This window comes from Pezoporus occidentalis, unplaced genomic scaffold (genome assembly GCF_034315485.1).
Source record: "Pezoporus occidentalis ecotype Australia unplaced genomic scaffold, CSIRO_AGI_Poc_V1 ctg106, whole genome shotgun sequence".
In the NCBI taxonomy this organism is placed as follows: Eukaryota; Metazoa; Chordata; class Aves; order Psittaciformes; family Psittacidae; genus Pezoporus; species Pezoporus occidentalis.
This window is the reverse complement of record NW_026912843.1, coordinates 2,814,656-2,829,916: the sequence shown is the minus strand read 5'-3', so window position 1 is coordinate 2,829,916 and position 15,261 is coordinate 2,814,656. Positions and strand designations below refer to the sequence as shown.

The following is a 15,261-nucleotide window of genomic DNA, read 5'->3' as shown; positions in this document are numbered from 1 at the left end:
CTGCAAAGTATTGTGGCTGAAGGAAATGGGAGTGAGTTTGATGTAGCTCAGGTGCTCTTCCCTGCTGAGGAAGGTAGCAGAGTGCGCAGTGGGTACGCCTCCAGTGTCACTTACAAACTGTGAACAGCTTGTTAGGTGTTAGGATTGCATCTTTAAAATGTCTCTCTGTGAATCAAACATGAAGATATCCTGTGCTGCTTTCTAGACCAAAGGAGTTAGTGATGAAGTTAAGACATACTGAGTTTTTATAATGGCAATACTGAAAAAATTAGCGTAGAAATACTTTGAAATTACCTGAAGAGCTTGATAGAAAGGGAAAACATCCTTTGATTACTAAAACTGCTGGCTATAAATTTTTCAGCATGAGAAATATGCCTTGCATAGTATTATGTGCTGAGTATCTAAGAATTAACTCTCATTGTCTGATATGCAACTAAATGAACCTATAATTAACTGTGTGTAGCTATTGGTTAAAACTGGAAGCAATATGAAGTGATATTGTTTTGCATCTAGTATTCCTGCCAGTACCTGGCTTTATTAGCTGAGCACAAGAGCTGTTTTCTGATTAGTTGTCTGGAACAAGTAAGACTATTCCTTTCATTTCTATCACTCTTTGGAAACTTTACTCTTGACAACTTAAACATTTGTCAAAATGCTCTACATGGTTGCTCCCAATTCTTTACAATGCCAGCACCACTTCATTTGAGTGCTTCACAACCAGCGGGGAGAGTTACACGGAAGATGAAGTTTAGTGGGAATGAGTCAGAATGTGCCATTCCTCTCTGTCCTGGGTTCAGCAGTAGCTGTCTGCCTGTCTGGCTAGGTTTTAAACCACGACTCTCTCTCTGTGTACATTAGCTGTGATGAGGATGAATTCCAGTTGTGTCATTTCCTGTTTTCCCTATGTTTTTTTTTCTATGTGAAGAATGACTCAGGCTCCATGGCATATCCCAAAGTGAGGGGCAGCAGTGTCATCCCTGCCTGAATAAGCCCCAAGACTTTAATTCATTGTGATACCAAAATGAGGAGTGTAAATAAGTTTAGTTCATTTTATCTGGGAGTACTTCCAATTTCTTCAGAAACAGCATGCTAAAATATGAACTATAGGCACCATTACTTTCTTTCTTTTAAAAACTCCGAACACTCCATCCTACATTTTAATGACAGCTTGATGCATTGACATTTAGAAGCCCAGAGTATGGATGAAGATCACCATCCCAAGATCAAAACTAAAACCAGACACACTGGACACAGGATGCTAGAAGAATTATATTGACTTCAAAGAGGTCAGGGTTGGCAGACATCACTCAGTTAAGATGTCATTGACTTCACTACTCTGATCCATGCATTGACTGCAGGACTGAGCTCCTAGACAGAAGTAGGGATTAGGGAAAATGGCATTTTTAACAATGGCCATTTGTCATCTTTTTAATATACGGCAAAATACTGCTCAGATCACTATGTTAGAGAGGCCTGTTTTAGAAGTATCAGTATTTTGGAGTATTAGTGACCTGAATGTGGGAAGGTAGATATGATCAAAGAAGAAATGTTATGTTGACAGCATGTCCAAATCCAGAAAAATTGCTGTCTCATTTGCTTGGTAAACTGTTTTAGTAGCAGTGAACACCGTATTGTTTCTTGATTTTCAAAACTGCTTGATCATATTTTATTCACTTCTGCCATGAATATGCTATCCAGTATCTTTCTGGAGAGGAATATATGCACTGTAGAAAACTTTCATAATGATAGGAAGGTAAACTAGATAAAATAACCATCAACTCTACCTGTAATTGTGTAACACCATCCCCCTTTCCAGTCTATTTTATCTTCATTGTATAAAGTGCCCACTTAGGCCAGACAACAGGACTATTCTGTATTTCAAAAGCAAAAATCCATCATATCTACAATGTCAGTTTTGCTTGGACAGCAGCAAATAACAATTCTAGATAAATTTTCCCTTAATCTCACAATCCCATTTCAGTGAGGGGCTTCACTTAAAAAAATAGAGAATAGAAAATTACATGCTGAGTGTCTTTAAGACAATTCAGCTACATTCCAGTAACAGTGAAACTACATTAAAAGAAACCAGATTTTTTTTTTCACTACTTTTTCCAAGTTCCTTTTTATGATTGATCTTTAAACTTCCTCCATGATGACACTTCCTTGGCATTGCACTGATCCAGTCTAATCTAGGTGATAATGCGCCTCCCAAGAGTTATTTTTTAAAAACAAGTACTTTATCACACACATTGACACTTGGTTTCTTAAATTATTTCCATTTTTTTTCTGTTAAAATATTTGCCTTGCTTTGAAATAGAAAAATCCACAAAACCAAAGTGTGGGTCAGCCCAGTCCTGCAGACAGAGGTATCAAAAAGCCACCACAGCAGTAACCCCTCAATATGCTGTCAAGCCAACTGTCAACTACCAAGCTTTTGTCATTAGCAACTCAGATAGCATGAAGTCCCATCCCAGGAACCCTCCATCTCACAGCCTATTTGCCAAAAGACAGTAGGAACTTGCTACTTGGAGCCTATTTCCTGATAGAAAACTTACCTAAGCATTACTTTGGTAATCTGTAGTTGAGAAGAGTTTTTATAACTGGACTTCCTGCCAACAGGAGGAAGGGTGGGAAGAAGGTTTTGTATCTGATATTACACAGAGAACTTTGTCACCAGCACGTCTGAAGAGTCTGCAAAACTCAGCCTGAAGCTTACAATTCCAGCTCCTGGATTCATGGTTTCAATTCATATTTTGTTTACCAGAGACAGAGAGACAAGGGTTCAGGTATTTTCTCTCTGGGGAAAGAAACCTGGAATGCGTTCACAAAGGACGTAAAAAGGCAAGGAATCCCACAGGCTAGCTTGCAGCTCTTATCAGACACGATGGAAAAGGGAGAGGGAGAAGAGAATATCTGGCATGAGACCTGCTCCAAGGAGGGATTGCCTGACGTGGCAACCCCGTGTGGATTTCTGCATGTATCATTCCGCATGAATCCAGATCAAATTTCGCTGAGCTATCAGCATCAGGTGTTGCCACATCATGCCCACTATCTCTGCAAGCACTATCTTGATGAAGATAAATAAAAACTTAAGAACCTTATTTGACTTTCACAGGCCATGATTAGATTTGCAGAGCTGTCAGAGAAAAATACTGAGGAATGAGCAAGATAGATACAGACTCTGAGCCACACACATGGAATCCACTCTCATAGTTACTTTTGCAAAACTGTGAGGATTTTGGCAGAGGTTCATCCTAGGAGCAGCTATGGTGGGATATAAGGTGTTCTCCTAGGAGGACCCCTGGAAGCAACAGAAAGCTTAATATTAAGACACCTCTTTTTTTTGTTTCACATAGCAGTTCCTACAGCTTGAAAAAAGGCAAATACCATGCCTTATGGTTTAATTTGAGAAGAGCATTGTTAGGTTGCCTGAGAATCTGCCTTATTAAATGTCTCTTTTTACAAACACCTATGTCCTTTTTATGCTAAGTGTAACTATTCTTCAAAAATTACAACAATGAAAGTATCCTGTGACATTTACTTTCTACTGCTCTTTTGGTGCTTTTGGTCCCAGAAATGGTGATAAATTGATTTAGTGCATTGTAAGTCATGAAAGTTATCAGAAGTATAAGAAAAATATGCAGCAGAAAACAGATTTTACTGCATTCCTCTCAGCTTTTACTGGCCTTGCTGTCAGTGCTCATTTGCTATTCTGCACAGTGCTAGTCATTGAACGAAGGGTACCAGGTCTCCTGTCCTCTAATTCAAACAATACAAGGGGAAAGAGAAGCACATCTCACTCAGTTTGCATGTGCTGGCTGACAACAGTGCATTGTGACCATGCAGAAAGACTAATGTGTATTTTTGACTTTACTTATTTAATGTATTGTGGAAATAGAAGCTACATTTACAAAATCGTTGCTGCATATGGTCAACTGCTTTATAAAACTGAAGTAAAGGGCAACCAATATTCCACCACCGGAAGTATAAAAATAATCATAAAACTCCATAAAATGCATATAAGAAATGTTAGGAGCCTATTGCTTTGTGGTGGCACAGAGAAAAGGCAGCAATATTACAAAAAATAGTCAACCTTATGAGAGCACAAAATTTCTGAAGTCTTAATTTTTAAGGATCTCTTGATTTAGAATCCGGAAAAAGCATTTCTGGTCTTTAAAGCAGGATTTCCATTCCTGTGGGTAGATGGTGATATTGGGAAATACCACCCACCTGTGAGGCTTCCAGAATTCTGTCATTTAACAGCATTCTCTTGGCTTTTTATTCATCCTCAGAGCAGCATGTTGCCTGATTTTCTTTAGAGCCCTAGTCTGGGGGAAGTGCATTGGTGATGTGATGGATGTAGGTCACATGCTGTGGTGATTTCCCAGTCATTTTGTATTTGAAACCAAGTCTCTTGTAATGAAAAAATGGTTCAACCTGCCAGGGCAGTCGTGTTTCTGGGATAGTCGCAGCTCAGCCTATTGCATTTGTTTGAACTGACTTCAGGTATTGTTATTTTGCACAGATTTATTGATCAAAAACATGAGAAAAAGGAAAAAAAAAGATCTTTTGGCTGTGCTTAATAAGGTCTTCATAATATGTTCAAATGAAATATGAAAGACTGGAATAAGTCACTCTTAATAGGGGACACAGATGGTTCCAAACTCATCCCCAGTTAGTTTACCATAGGATATCAATGCAAAATATGTTGTGTTTCTACAGAACACGTTACAAAAGCTCTATTAATATAGTTAGTGAATAGATATCCACTGATGGCACTCAATCTTTTCCATTTAAATATTCCTTTGCTAACTTTAAACTTGAAATAGAGTACTTTTGTATTATGCTGTTTCTGACATTCAAAACTTTCAGGGAGTTTCTCTTCAGCAGCAGCGTTTCTTGTTTTATCCTCTCTCATGTTCATTTTTGGTTTGCAATCATTTTGTTTTGCAAAAAGCGCCAAGTATTATTTCCTTGAGTTTTAGAGCTCTGGTGTTAAGACAGTCCTGCAAGTTACTGAAACAGCAGCATCCTTTTGGTTCTCAAGTAAGTTAATTTGTTCAAACACTAACTATGACATGGCTTTACTGTATGTATTTTTACTGTATTAGCTTTAAACAGTATTTTTCCTCAATGAATCCTTCAAAAGCAGAAACCCACATCTCTGATATAATTCCTGAATTTTGAGTAGCTTTGTCTTACAGCTACAAATGCCTCTGAAAGTAATATAAATCATGAGTCCTCATATGCCACAAGCTGAAAGGGGCAGATTTGCACCTGTCCGCTGGCCTCCCCACCCCACAGAAGTGGTGTGACCGCTCCCCAGCCCCTGGCATGCTCTTCTCCAGAGTGAAAAACCACTCTTGTTTTGCCAGTAGTGGTGGGTTCTTTCACTTATAGTAAAGGTATTTGTTCAGGCACTTGGAGGAGACAGGTATTTCCTGATCCAGATGATCTGATGTCACACAAAATTAGGAAGGATTATGGCTTTGGTGGGATAGGAATTAAGTGTCTGTTGTCTCACTCATTACGTCTGCTTCACCTGTAGACTAGAGTCTGAGTTATTTCTGATGTAGCAGTGAAGGGTCTCTGGTCTCAGGCACTATGGGCAGTGTACTGACTGTGAGGAAGGATTTAGTTTCCATGGGAATCCTGTTGGTGAAGGAGAACGTGCTGGAGGTGCGATGGTAACTGTATTTCAGATGTAAGAAGTCCTTTGGGATAGCTTTGGCACCAAGTGTTTTAGAGTTCTTGTGACCAAACCCAGGGCTGTCCCCGGTACCAGACCACATGTGAGTGGCCATGTGGAGTCTCAGACTGCCCGGGCAGATGCATTTGGAAAACCAAGGTGGTACACACCGCTGACTGACTGGGTAACAGAGATACTGAGCTCAGAACACCCACTGCATGAGGGTGACCCGTGTTTCTGAGCACACCAGCCACATAACAACTCCATTTCCCCTGACCCGAGCACCCACAGCACCCATCCCACCACCCAGAGGGCACACTTCTGATATGGCTGCAGAGAAGCACTTGAGAGCAAATACCACTCCAGTGCCAAGTCACACCAGCCAGCACTTTCTGCTGGTCTCACTGGACACCAGGCACATTGGCTCAGCTACAAGGTGCCCTGGCCACTGCTGCAGGACCGCAGCGCTGGTGCCAGCCCATGCAGCTCCTGGGCTGCAGGGTTCTGCACTTGCTACCCTCACACGATACACCCTTCACATTCTCTGCAAAACCAAAGGTGAAGAAAAAACATGTTAAGTTGCTAATGGCAGTGCCCAAAGGTACTATATCGGAAGATAACATCAATAGAGAGAGCCAGCGCAAGTTCTCTTCATGCAAACTATTTCCCAGAGGCTAATGGCAAGGGGGAAGAGGGAGAGAAAAGCAAGTACTGACAGTTTACTGTAGGAGCTCAAAGAAAAAGTGGACAAAGCTAAAAGAACTGCGGCTCTTTGTTCACATTTAATCCAGTTCAGAGCATTCACTGGTGCATACAGATTTACTTTCCATGGCTGACAGAGCTGGATATGGTCATTTGGTAAGAAACAGAGGATCTAGGATTTAAATTTTGTGCCCTTCAGGCTCTTACATTTTAGAAGTCAGTCTCAACATCTATAAAGTTTTAATCTAATGTAAAAAGTGAGAGCTGCTGGTTAATACCTTCAAAGACACATATCCTGGTCTTGACAGGTGAAGAACGCTTTCTGGTTTTAACCAGACTAAGTTTTTAAGGGGTAGAGCATTTCTTTTGGTTCATGGAAATCAAGGGAAAGACTGAGGCCTCTTGTCCCTACGTAAGGAATCCTCTTGTTTATCTTCTTCCTTCTCTTTTTAAGTTTCATCTGCAATTTATAAAGGCAGTGATTTATCAGAGGCTACTAGAATGGTACTAAAATACCACTGCCCGCATATTTTGATGCAAAACAAATAGTCCAAGCACCTGATCTCAGAGTACAACAAAGCTGTCCGATCAACACGGCAGGCTTTTGCTGAAGACAGAGAGTTCAGGTTACACATAGCCTATTTCCTAAGGGCTGTAGGGTCAGTTCATGTCTGGCTGAATTTGGAAAACCCCACATTGAAAGACAGCACATTGAAAGAAGACTTTGTATAGACAAGAGCAGAACCTACCAAAGGGTTTGTGAGGCAAAGGTAGAGAGGTTGGGTTAGAAAAGGCAGAACTAAACAGGAAAGTTCAGTTGCAGAGTACAGTTGACCCAAATTAGACAGATTTTAGCACAGTATATTGGAGATGCATCCCCAACAGTATGTAGCTTGGCCACCAAACCTTAGAAAGTGCCACCTACAAACCAAACCAGTAAGTGTGGCACAGCGTTAAAGGACAGCATTCTTCCTCATCCTTCTGCCCTCTCCAAGAATTTTTTGTCATCTAAGAAGGACCCCTGGCACTTTGGTTCAACCAGTATTGCTCAAACTTCTCATTTCCACATAAACCCACTCCTTTTTATCCTAACTGCCTGTGACCAGCATTAGCTGAGCCCCTGAAAGCAGAAGCCTATCCTGGTTGGCATCGTGTCACCCCAAGAAGGAGCCCAAACCATGACACGAGGCTGCCCAGTTGCTGAACTGCTCCAGCCGCTTGCTCAGCTCTTTCAGTGGAACTACTAATTCTCTCTGAGGTTGCTGGCTGTAATGGCTTGTTAATGAAACAGGCAATTTAGGCTATTTAAGTACACTGCAGGAAAAAAGCTCTACCTGGGTAGATGACACATGATGTATTTTGTATTAATGTTTCAAGTCAATTTGGAGGATCCTGATGTCAGGCAAGGGAGAAATATTTCGTTGCAAGTTTGAACATGGTACCAGGATATAAGTCCAGCCCCTGAACATGAGCAGGGGTTGAATTAGGGCTGAGAAATGCATCCCTGGCTAGTTTCAAATTAAAAAAAGAGAGATTTTTAAAAGGTACAAATGAGGCTAAAAGAATTTATGTGATTTTTCCGGTTTCTGTGCTATAACTCCTTTTCCCTCTCCTCATCTATCTTGTTAGTGTACTACCTCATAAATGAGTGAGCAATAAAAGAAGCATGCAGTGGCTGAGAAACTCAAGATAACAAGATAATGGAAATGTAAGCCAAAGCTTGAGCAGAACTGCAAGTTAAGATGTGTATAAAAATTTCTCACATCTGAGTTTTAGGGCAGTCATAGATAGTTTGCATGGAAAACGAACCTAAAAACTGTAGCATGAAATGTGACCCAGTATGTACTAAGTTTACATCTGTCAAAGTCTTGGACCTACACTTTCTACGTGTTTTATTCCTGCCTTCAGACCACAGGTGCTGACACTTCATTCATAGACTAAAAATAAAGCTATTTTAATGCCTTTGAAATCCCTGTCTTCATTGAAGAGGGGCAGAGGAAGAACAATAAGTAAAGAATCAGCTACAAACTCTCCTAAGGTTAGGCAATAGCAATTACTGTGCCTAGATGACATGGGAACAGCCTGAAGACCAAAAGGTATGAGAATAATAAGCTACTACATGCAGTCTCTAAATTACTCATTCTAAGGCTGCCAAGAGCAGGATGGAGTTATGTTCACCAGGGTTAGTGCACCACTTAGGATCTGCAGTTGTGCTCCTTCTCCTTGCCGCCCCTGGTTTAATGCTGAGATTTTAGTCTTTTGAGTCCCAGGACATATGTCCAGCCTTCGAGCTGGACTTGGCTCCTTCAGTGCAGGCTGGAGCAGCAGCCAGTGCCAATGTCTGAATGGTAAGTTCACAAATGTCCAAAACTGAAGAGGGGTTATAAAAAAGGATTAATTCAAGTTGTTGTATCACTGCACAAGGGTACAACCAACCCCTGTAGGCTGCCCAGGTCAGTTGTGTGGATCAGCCGGGCTTTCTCAGGGGAAAACTTGTGTGGCCACTCCCTGAACCCAGATAATCCTTTTGGCTGCACTTCCACTGCTGGGATCTGCTGGTTTAGGCAGAATTTAATCATCAAAATCATTATGGCCTCTTTCAGGCAAAGACCAGTGGGAAACTAACTGCTGGAGTTAGGTGTTTTCTAGCATTGACCCAATGTAGCTGCTCAGTGAGGTCAGGATGGACAGCAGGGACTGAGCTGGTCTCCAGTTTCATTTGGCAGAGTGGGTTGATGAACAAGCAGCAGGAGGGAGAAGATACAAGGATAAAGTGTAGAGGGTGGGAAGGTGGAAGGAAAGATGAAGCTTGTTATCTTCAAAAGGAATGTAGTGACAACTCAGGTGTAAGCATGAGATACCCCTACAAAGAAGAGAACATGTGACAGGGTGGAGCAAGCCACGGGGTTGAGGTGTTTGAGATGCTTTTACAGTATGAATGAAGTAGATTTTTTTCACAAGAATCATGTCAAAACATGAAACCTATTCCTCATCTTTACTTGGTAAGACAGACCTAGTTTTCTTAAAAGTAGCTGGGGCATTTTGTATTCTCTGTGATCCCTGTGAGAGGACACAAAATACTTCAAACCCTACAGAAAGTGCAAATAACATGACTGTGGTATATTAAAATAATACTTAGATATCCAAATCGGAGCATTAGCTTGCAACATTTAGAACAGATGATGCCTACATGAATAAATGATCATCTGCTCTACACTGCTGATTGATGTGAGACCAACAGAAGAATAAGCCTTGATAGAGTTTAGCTACTTGTTCCTGTCTTTCATCAGCTGATGTCATGTCCAGGTGCAAGAACTGAAATGCAGTTTATGTTTTAACCTCTGTTTACAAGAATCAAGTTCTAGTACCTATTGTTGAACTTTCAAGGCATTCTGCATGTGGCATTTCAGGAAATAGTGTGATTTTCTGCCAGTTCCTAATTTCACTGCCATGTGTCAAGAGCTGTAACACCAGATGAATCTGAAGCACTGTGCATTCCTATTGGAAATGAAAGCGATGAAAAACTGTGGTTAAGGAGAGTCCCATTTTACCCTTGCTCTGTGGGCTGTGAAATTAGGAAAAGTTTTTTTCCCTGCTTAACTCGAAGTGCAAATGGGAAATGAGCTTTGCAGCAATGCTCAGCTGACACTGATGAGCATTTCCTACCTGGGACAACAGTGTCACTGGGCAAGCAAAAGCCCCAGCTTTGGTGGGAATGTGGTCTTTGAGGTGACAATTCATGCTGGAGAGCAAACCCATCTGTGACTATCATTCAATATGTATCAAATAACCCTGTTGAAGAGACTCTTGCTTGTATTAATGCATCATTCTTTGTTCTTCCAAATACAGATTCTGGAAGAAAACATGAAGTTAGAATGCAAGTGCCATGGGGTCTCAGGATCTTGTACCACTAAAACATGCTGGACAACTCTGCCTAAGTTCCGGGAGCTGGGCTACATCCTTAAGGACAAATACAACGAAGCTGTTCAAGTCGAACCAGTGAGGGCAAGTCGGAACAAGCGTCCCACCTTCCTGAAAATAAAGAAGCCACTTTCCTATCGCAAACCCATGGATACAGATTTAGTGTACATAGAAAAATCTCCCAATTATTGTGAAGAAGACCCTGTCACTGGCAGTGTGGGAACACAGGGCAGGATGTGCAACAAGACAGCCCAGCAGTCCAATGGCTGTGATCTCATGTGCTGTGGTCGAGGTTACAATACACACCAGTACTCAAGAGTGTGGCAGTGCAACTGCAAATTTCATTGGTGCTGCTATGTTAAATGCAACACTTGCAGTGAGAGGACAGAAGTATATACCTGTAAGTGAGCATGTGGCTGGGCAGGCTGGCATGTCCCTGGCCATGAATACATTTGCACATGCACTCAAAGTACCTACACAAGACTGTAGGAAAGATCTGCTCTCCCAGAAGAAATGCTGATGAATGGAGCCCTCTCTTTTCTTCTCATGTTTCATTGCTTCTATGAATACACATTTCAGACTCTTATGAAAGTCAGCCAGGAAATAAAAACAAAGAACCCCCACCCTGAGCCACCTGACACACAAAACAGAGAGAAAAAAAATCATCTCAGTTAATGTGCGCCTCTAAAGCAAGAAGTATTGACTGCTTTGTGAAGAGACACCGCTGAGAGGAAAAGCTCTGAGCGTGGCAACTAACTCTTGGTTTGGAAAAACAATGGGGAAAAGCTTCAGTGTAACAAGGAGCAGGAGGGGCAGAGGAGAGATCCTCAAAAAGGGCTTTGCACAGGATGGACAGTGCCTTGTTGTGAACTGCCCATGTGAGTGTGTGGATGACACAGATTCAGGCTTCTGCACTTGTGAAAAGCTTCTGCTGCTCTTGCCCATCTTTTCACTTCATAACATTTGCTACAGCGAGTAGAACTTTTGAGGGTTTCTGTAGACACTGCTTTATCTGCCTTTCTTGTGTGTGTGTGCGTGCTGCGGATTTTAGCACAGGGAGTTGGGACACTTTGCATAATAATAGCAATATTTAACAATTTATTCAGATAAAACTAATATTAATTTATTTAATTAAAAAGAACTCTACCGACATTTTTGGATCTATTCTGCAATTAAAGTAGATAGCTGGCTTTGTGAAATAATTTTGTAGAAATGGCAAGGAAAAATGGGAGCTGTACATATTATTCTTCACTAGGATATTTCTATTAGTTGGACTTGCAGTATGTGTTCTACAGTAGTAGATGTTTAAGTACAAAAGCTGGCATCTTTATATATATATGTACATACACAAACACACACTGTTGTTTTGGGTTTTTTTGTTTGTCTGTTTGTTCGTTTCCTCCTGTTTGCTGCTAGTTGTCTGGAACAAAAGTCAAGTGGTAGGGGTTACAAATCTTTATCAGTTTTGAGGTGGTTTTCCTTCCATTAAAGAAAGAAATGTTACTAAAATCCTGTTTGGAATATGTCTAAAAAAAAAAAAAAAAAGAAAATCCAGACAAACTTCCATCTTTTGGAAAAATCAACCATAGGATAAGAGAGTATATTTTGTAAGAGACTATTTTTATATAAATATTTTATTTATACTACGTCTGCTTGTTCAACCTGTACTTTTTCTCAAAACAGGCATACAATTTGTAATTCTTAGGCTATTTAACAGAGGAAGGGTCATTAGTTTGTGGACACAGCAGCAGCAAGCTGGATACATTCAGCTGCAGTTGGTGGATGTGTCAGGAAGCAGAATGACCTTTCTCTCTGGATGTGTGTACAAACTGGCTCTTTTCCTGCAGCTCCATTTGCAGAATATGCAAAACAAGAACAGGGTCTGTAGCATCAATTCTGTCACATGGCTTGAATTCCTCATTGGTATGAACTGGATGCTCATTTATCCCATTCAAGTAAAGCAAAATCCGAATTAGCTTCCCACATGCGTCAGTCATTAAACTGTGGTGTTATGACTAGCAAAAGTGCTGTGTGTGCTGTCAGTTAAACCTCTATATTGTGTTACTGTCAAATTTGATTTTAATCAGTGGAAGACTGTAGACTATGACTGTAAAAACTAGCATGACACACATCGTCTGATTCTCATAGATAGGATACAAAGCTTACTTTTTGTCCAGCTCTTTTTGGCATTTACATTACTCTACCCCCCCCCCTCCCCTTCCCCCCAGACCAGTGCTCAGGAATTCAGAAAAACATCTACGCAAACTTAGAGACTACTCACTTGTTTTCACTTGTTTGTCAGAGTCCAGCTAAGCCATTTTTGTGTTCCCTTTATGGTATTTCCTTTTTAGCACTGTAATTTCTCCAGCTATTTGAGTGGTGAATATCATTCTGTTTCTCCTGCTTGACACATTAGTGACTGGTAAAAAACTAATCTAATTTTGATGTTATTTTTCATTGGGTAAGAAGCTGATGATATTGCATGTTCTGTCTGGGACAGACCAGATTCTTCCCTACTTCCAGACTACAGGATCTCACATTTTTAATGAGGCTAAGAGGGGCATCAGTAAGGAGACAAACCTCCATCTAGTATGCAGTGCAGTTCCCTGACTCCTTGTGAGAACAGTGAGCCTTACGAGGAGGACATGGTGCAGATTTATCTTGTATCCACCTACCTTTCTGAGGCAAAACTCCCACCTAAGACTGCAAAACCAGAGGAAGTTTTCTTAGTAAATAGAAGTATCACAAAAGATGTTTTAAAGTTCCACTGTAAGGATCTAACCTTTTAGAACTTGTCTGAATGTGACATGATGTTTCCTTGGTTTAACTTACTTCTTGCATACATCATTTGTGTAAGAACACAAGCCCATGAAGTACCTGAGCCTGCAGTGTATAATTAAGATTACATAGAGAGTTTCTTTGCAGAGCTGCCACTTAAAATAGATTTTTTATGCAATTCAGACACCAGCACAGGATATCAAAATGAAATTATGAACACAATTTACTCTCAAGCTTACGACTTGTCAGTATAAAACAATGTAAAAACAATTTGGGGAGTAATTGAGTCACTGCTTTTAATTCTAAATTCCATGCATCAAGAATTGATAAGACATAAAATGGAAGTATATACAGTATGGATGTTAATTACAACAATATGTTATAGTTCAATAATTCATACCTAACGTTTAATATTGGAATCTCCCTTCCTCCCCCAGTTTGTATTGGCTTTTTACTTTGTGAATACCATATCACAGTCAAAAATGTGTTTTCTTTACTGGTTAGAGTTATTTTACAACTTATTACTTTTGCAGCATGTTTTTACCCTAGAAGAAGAATTTGTGAAAGTCCTGCTGCCTCTCTATTTCAGTAAGCAGCGATGTGCAATGTACAGCTAGCAGATTAGTAACTGAAGGACAAATAACTTTAAACAGTTTTACTTACAATAATAAAGAACTGGATGACGATGAAATGAATTTGATCTACATTTCCCCTGTATTTTACAGCATTGTATATGATCAGTGTATTAATTAGTGAAAATATCAATTTGATAGCTGCAAGAACAGTTTGGGAACTATGCATTAAAGAGCAAGGAAAACGCTGCATTCAACTAGAAAGTACTTGGAAATTTGGCTGTATCATCTTAGACAGGAGAAACCTGGCCCATCAGAATCTGCCATGAGTCTGGAGTTAACTGTTCATTGGCTAAACGGTTTTGAATGGCACAAAGAATAAACAGGAGAAGGAGAAAGATTTACAATTTGGTAGATATCCCCCCCCCCCCAACAACAGTTTGTTCTTTGTCCTCAGGGATAGAAAAGCTCTATTTCTGCCTGGTGAAGAGCTGCACAATGGGAGTGAAATGCACACAACTGCAGAACAATACAGCTCTCAAAAGAAAACACATCTTTTCATCTCCACTAACCAAGGGAAACACTGGATTGCTGCTCACATTCATAACCCAGCTGAGGCTTCTAAAGAAAACATACATGCAAGAGGAGTAAGAGGAGTAGGAAGTGTAAGAGAACAAGCATACCTGCAAGTTGTGAAGCTGTTACTCATGCAATCTCACTTTCTCACTTGAAAACAGAGCCTGGATTCATGGAAACAAAGCAGTTCTGCCTTGGGATTCCTAAGCACACTGTAAGGATTTTACCTCTCAGCCTTTTTAAAAGGACAACTAACCTGAATACAGTTAGCTTGAATGCTAGAAATACCTACATAAAACATGAATCAGTCAATGATTAAGTTTTCTTTGCCATGTATGCACAAACCTAATGGAGATATGTCTTTCAACAGTGATAATTAAACTGAAAACATCCTTAAAATGTGCTCTCAAGTGACTCATTTGGTAAAGTTACTTTAAGGCTGCACAGTTACTTAGAAAAGGAAAATAATGGACATGAACCATAATATGCAAGGCTCTTAATAACTTATCTGTGGATTATAGAACTGTTTTTAACTCACCACACTTGAAAATCAGTGTGGTGAATACAGAAACATCACAGAGTACAGGCGGGGTGCATATGTTCTAATTAATTTCTGACATTTTTACATTTATTATTATAGCATGTATCAGAAATATGCACTATGAATGTCCAAAATGAGTGTATTAACTAATAGAGCCCTCTGCACCCAACTCGTAACCCCAAGAAGCCAATTGAACAAGAAGCTCTCCACCTCTGCTGTTGGTAGGACTATCCTACAGCTTCAGTGATTGACGTGCCTAGACAAAGTTGGCCAAATCTGGCAGATGCTGTTGCTGTCAGCCAACAGAGGTACAGTCTGAGTCAGGCTTGAATATTCCAAAACTGTTCAAAACTGAACCAAGTGCAGGAACTGTATCACAGCAAAACTTCACATGATGAAGCTCATCTAGATTCCAAAATATTCTCCCTTAATTGATGCTTATTTTGGGTAGTTGTCACCATGGCAAGTGACCCGATTTGCTA

The 15,261-nt window shown here is 40.3% G+C and overlaps 1 protein-coding gene across 1 annotated transcript in view; it reads left to right on the top strand.

The window, feature by feature from the left end:
* The window catches only part of WNT7A (Wnt family member 7A), a 38,850-nt gene extending 24,213 nt beyond the window's left edge, over window positions 1–14,637 (top strand). Inside the window, exon 4 of the mRNA XM_062621014.1 lies at window positions 10,241–14,637. Within this exon, the coding sequence (XP_062476998.1) occupies window positions 10,241–10,720 (480 nt within the window). The 3' untranslated portion in view covers window positions 10,721–14,637. The remainder of the gene's footprint in view (window positions 1–10,240) is intronic.
* Window positions 14,638–15,261: the final 624 nt, after the last annotated feature.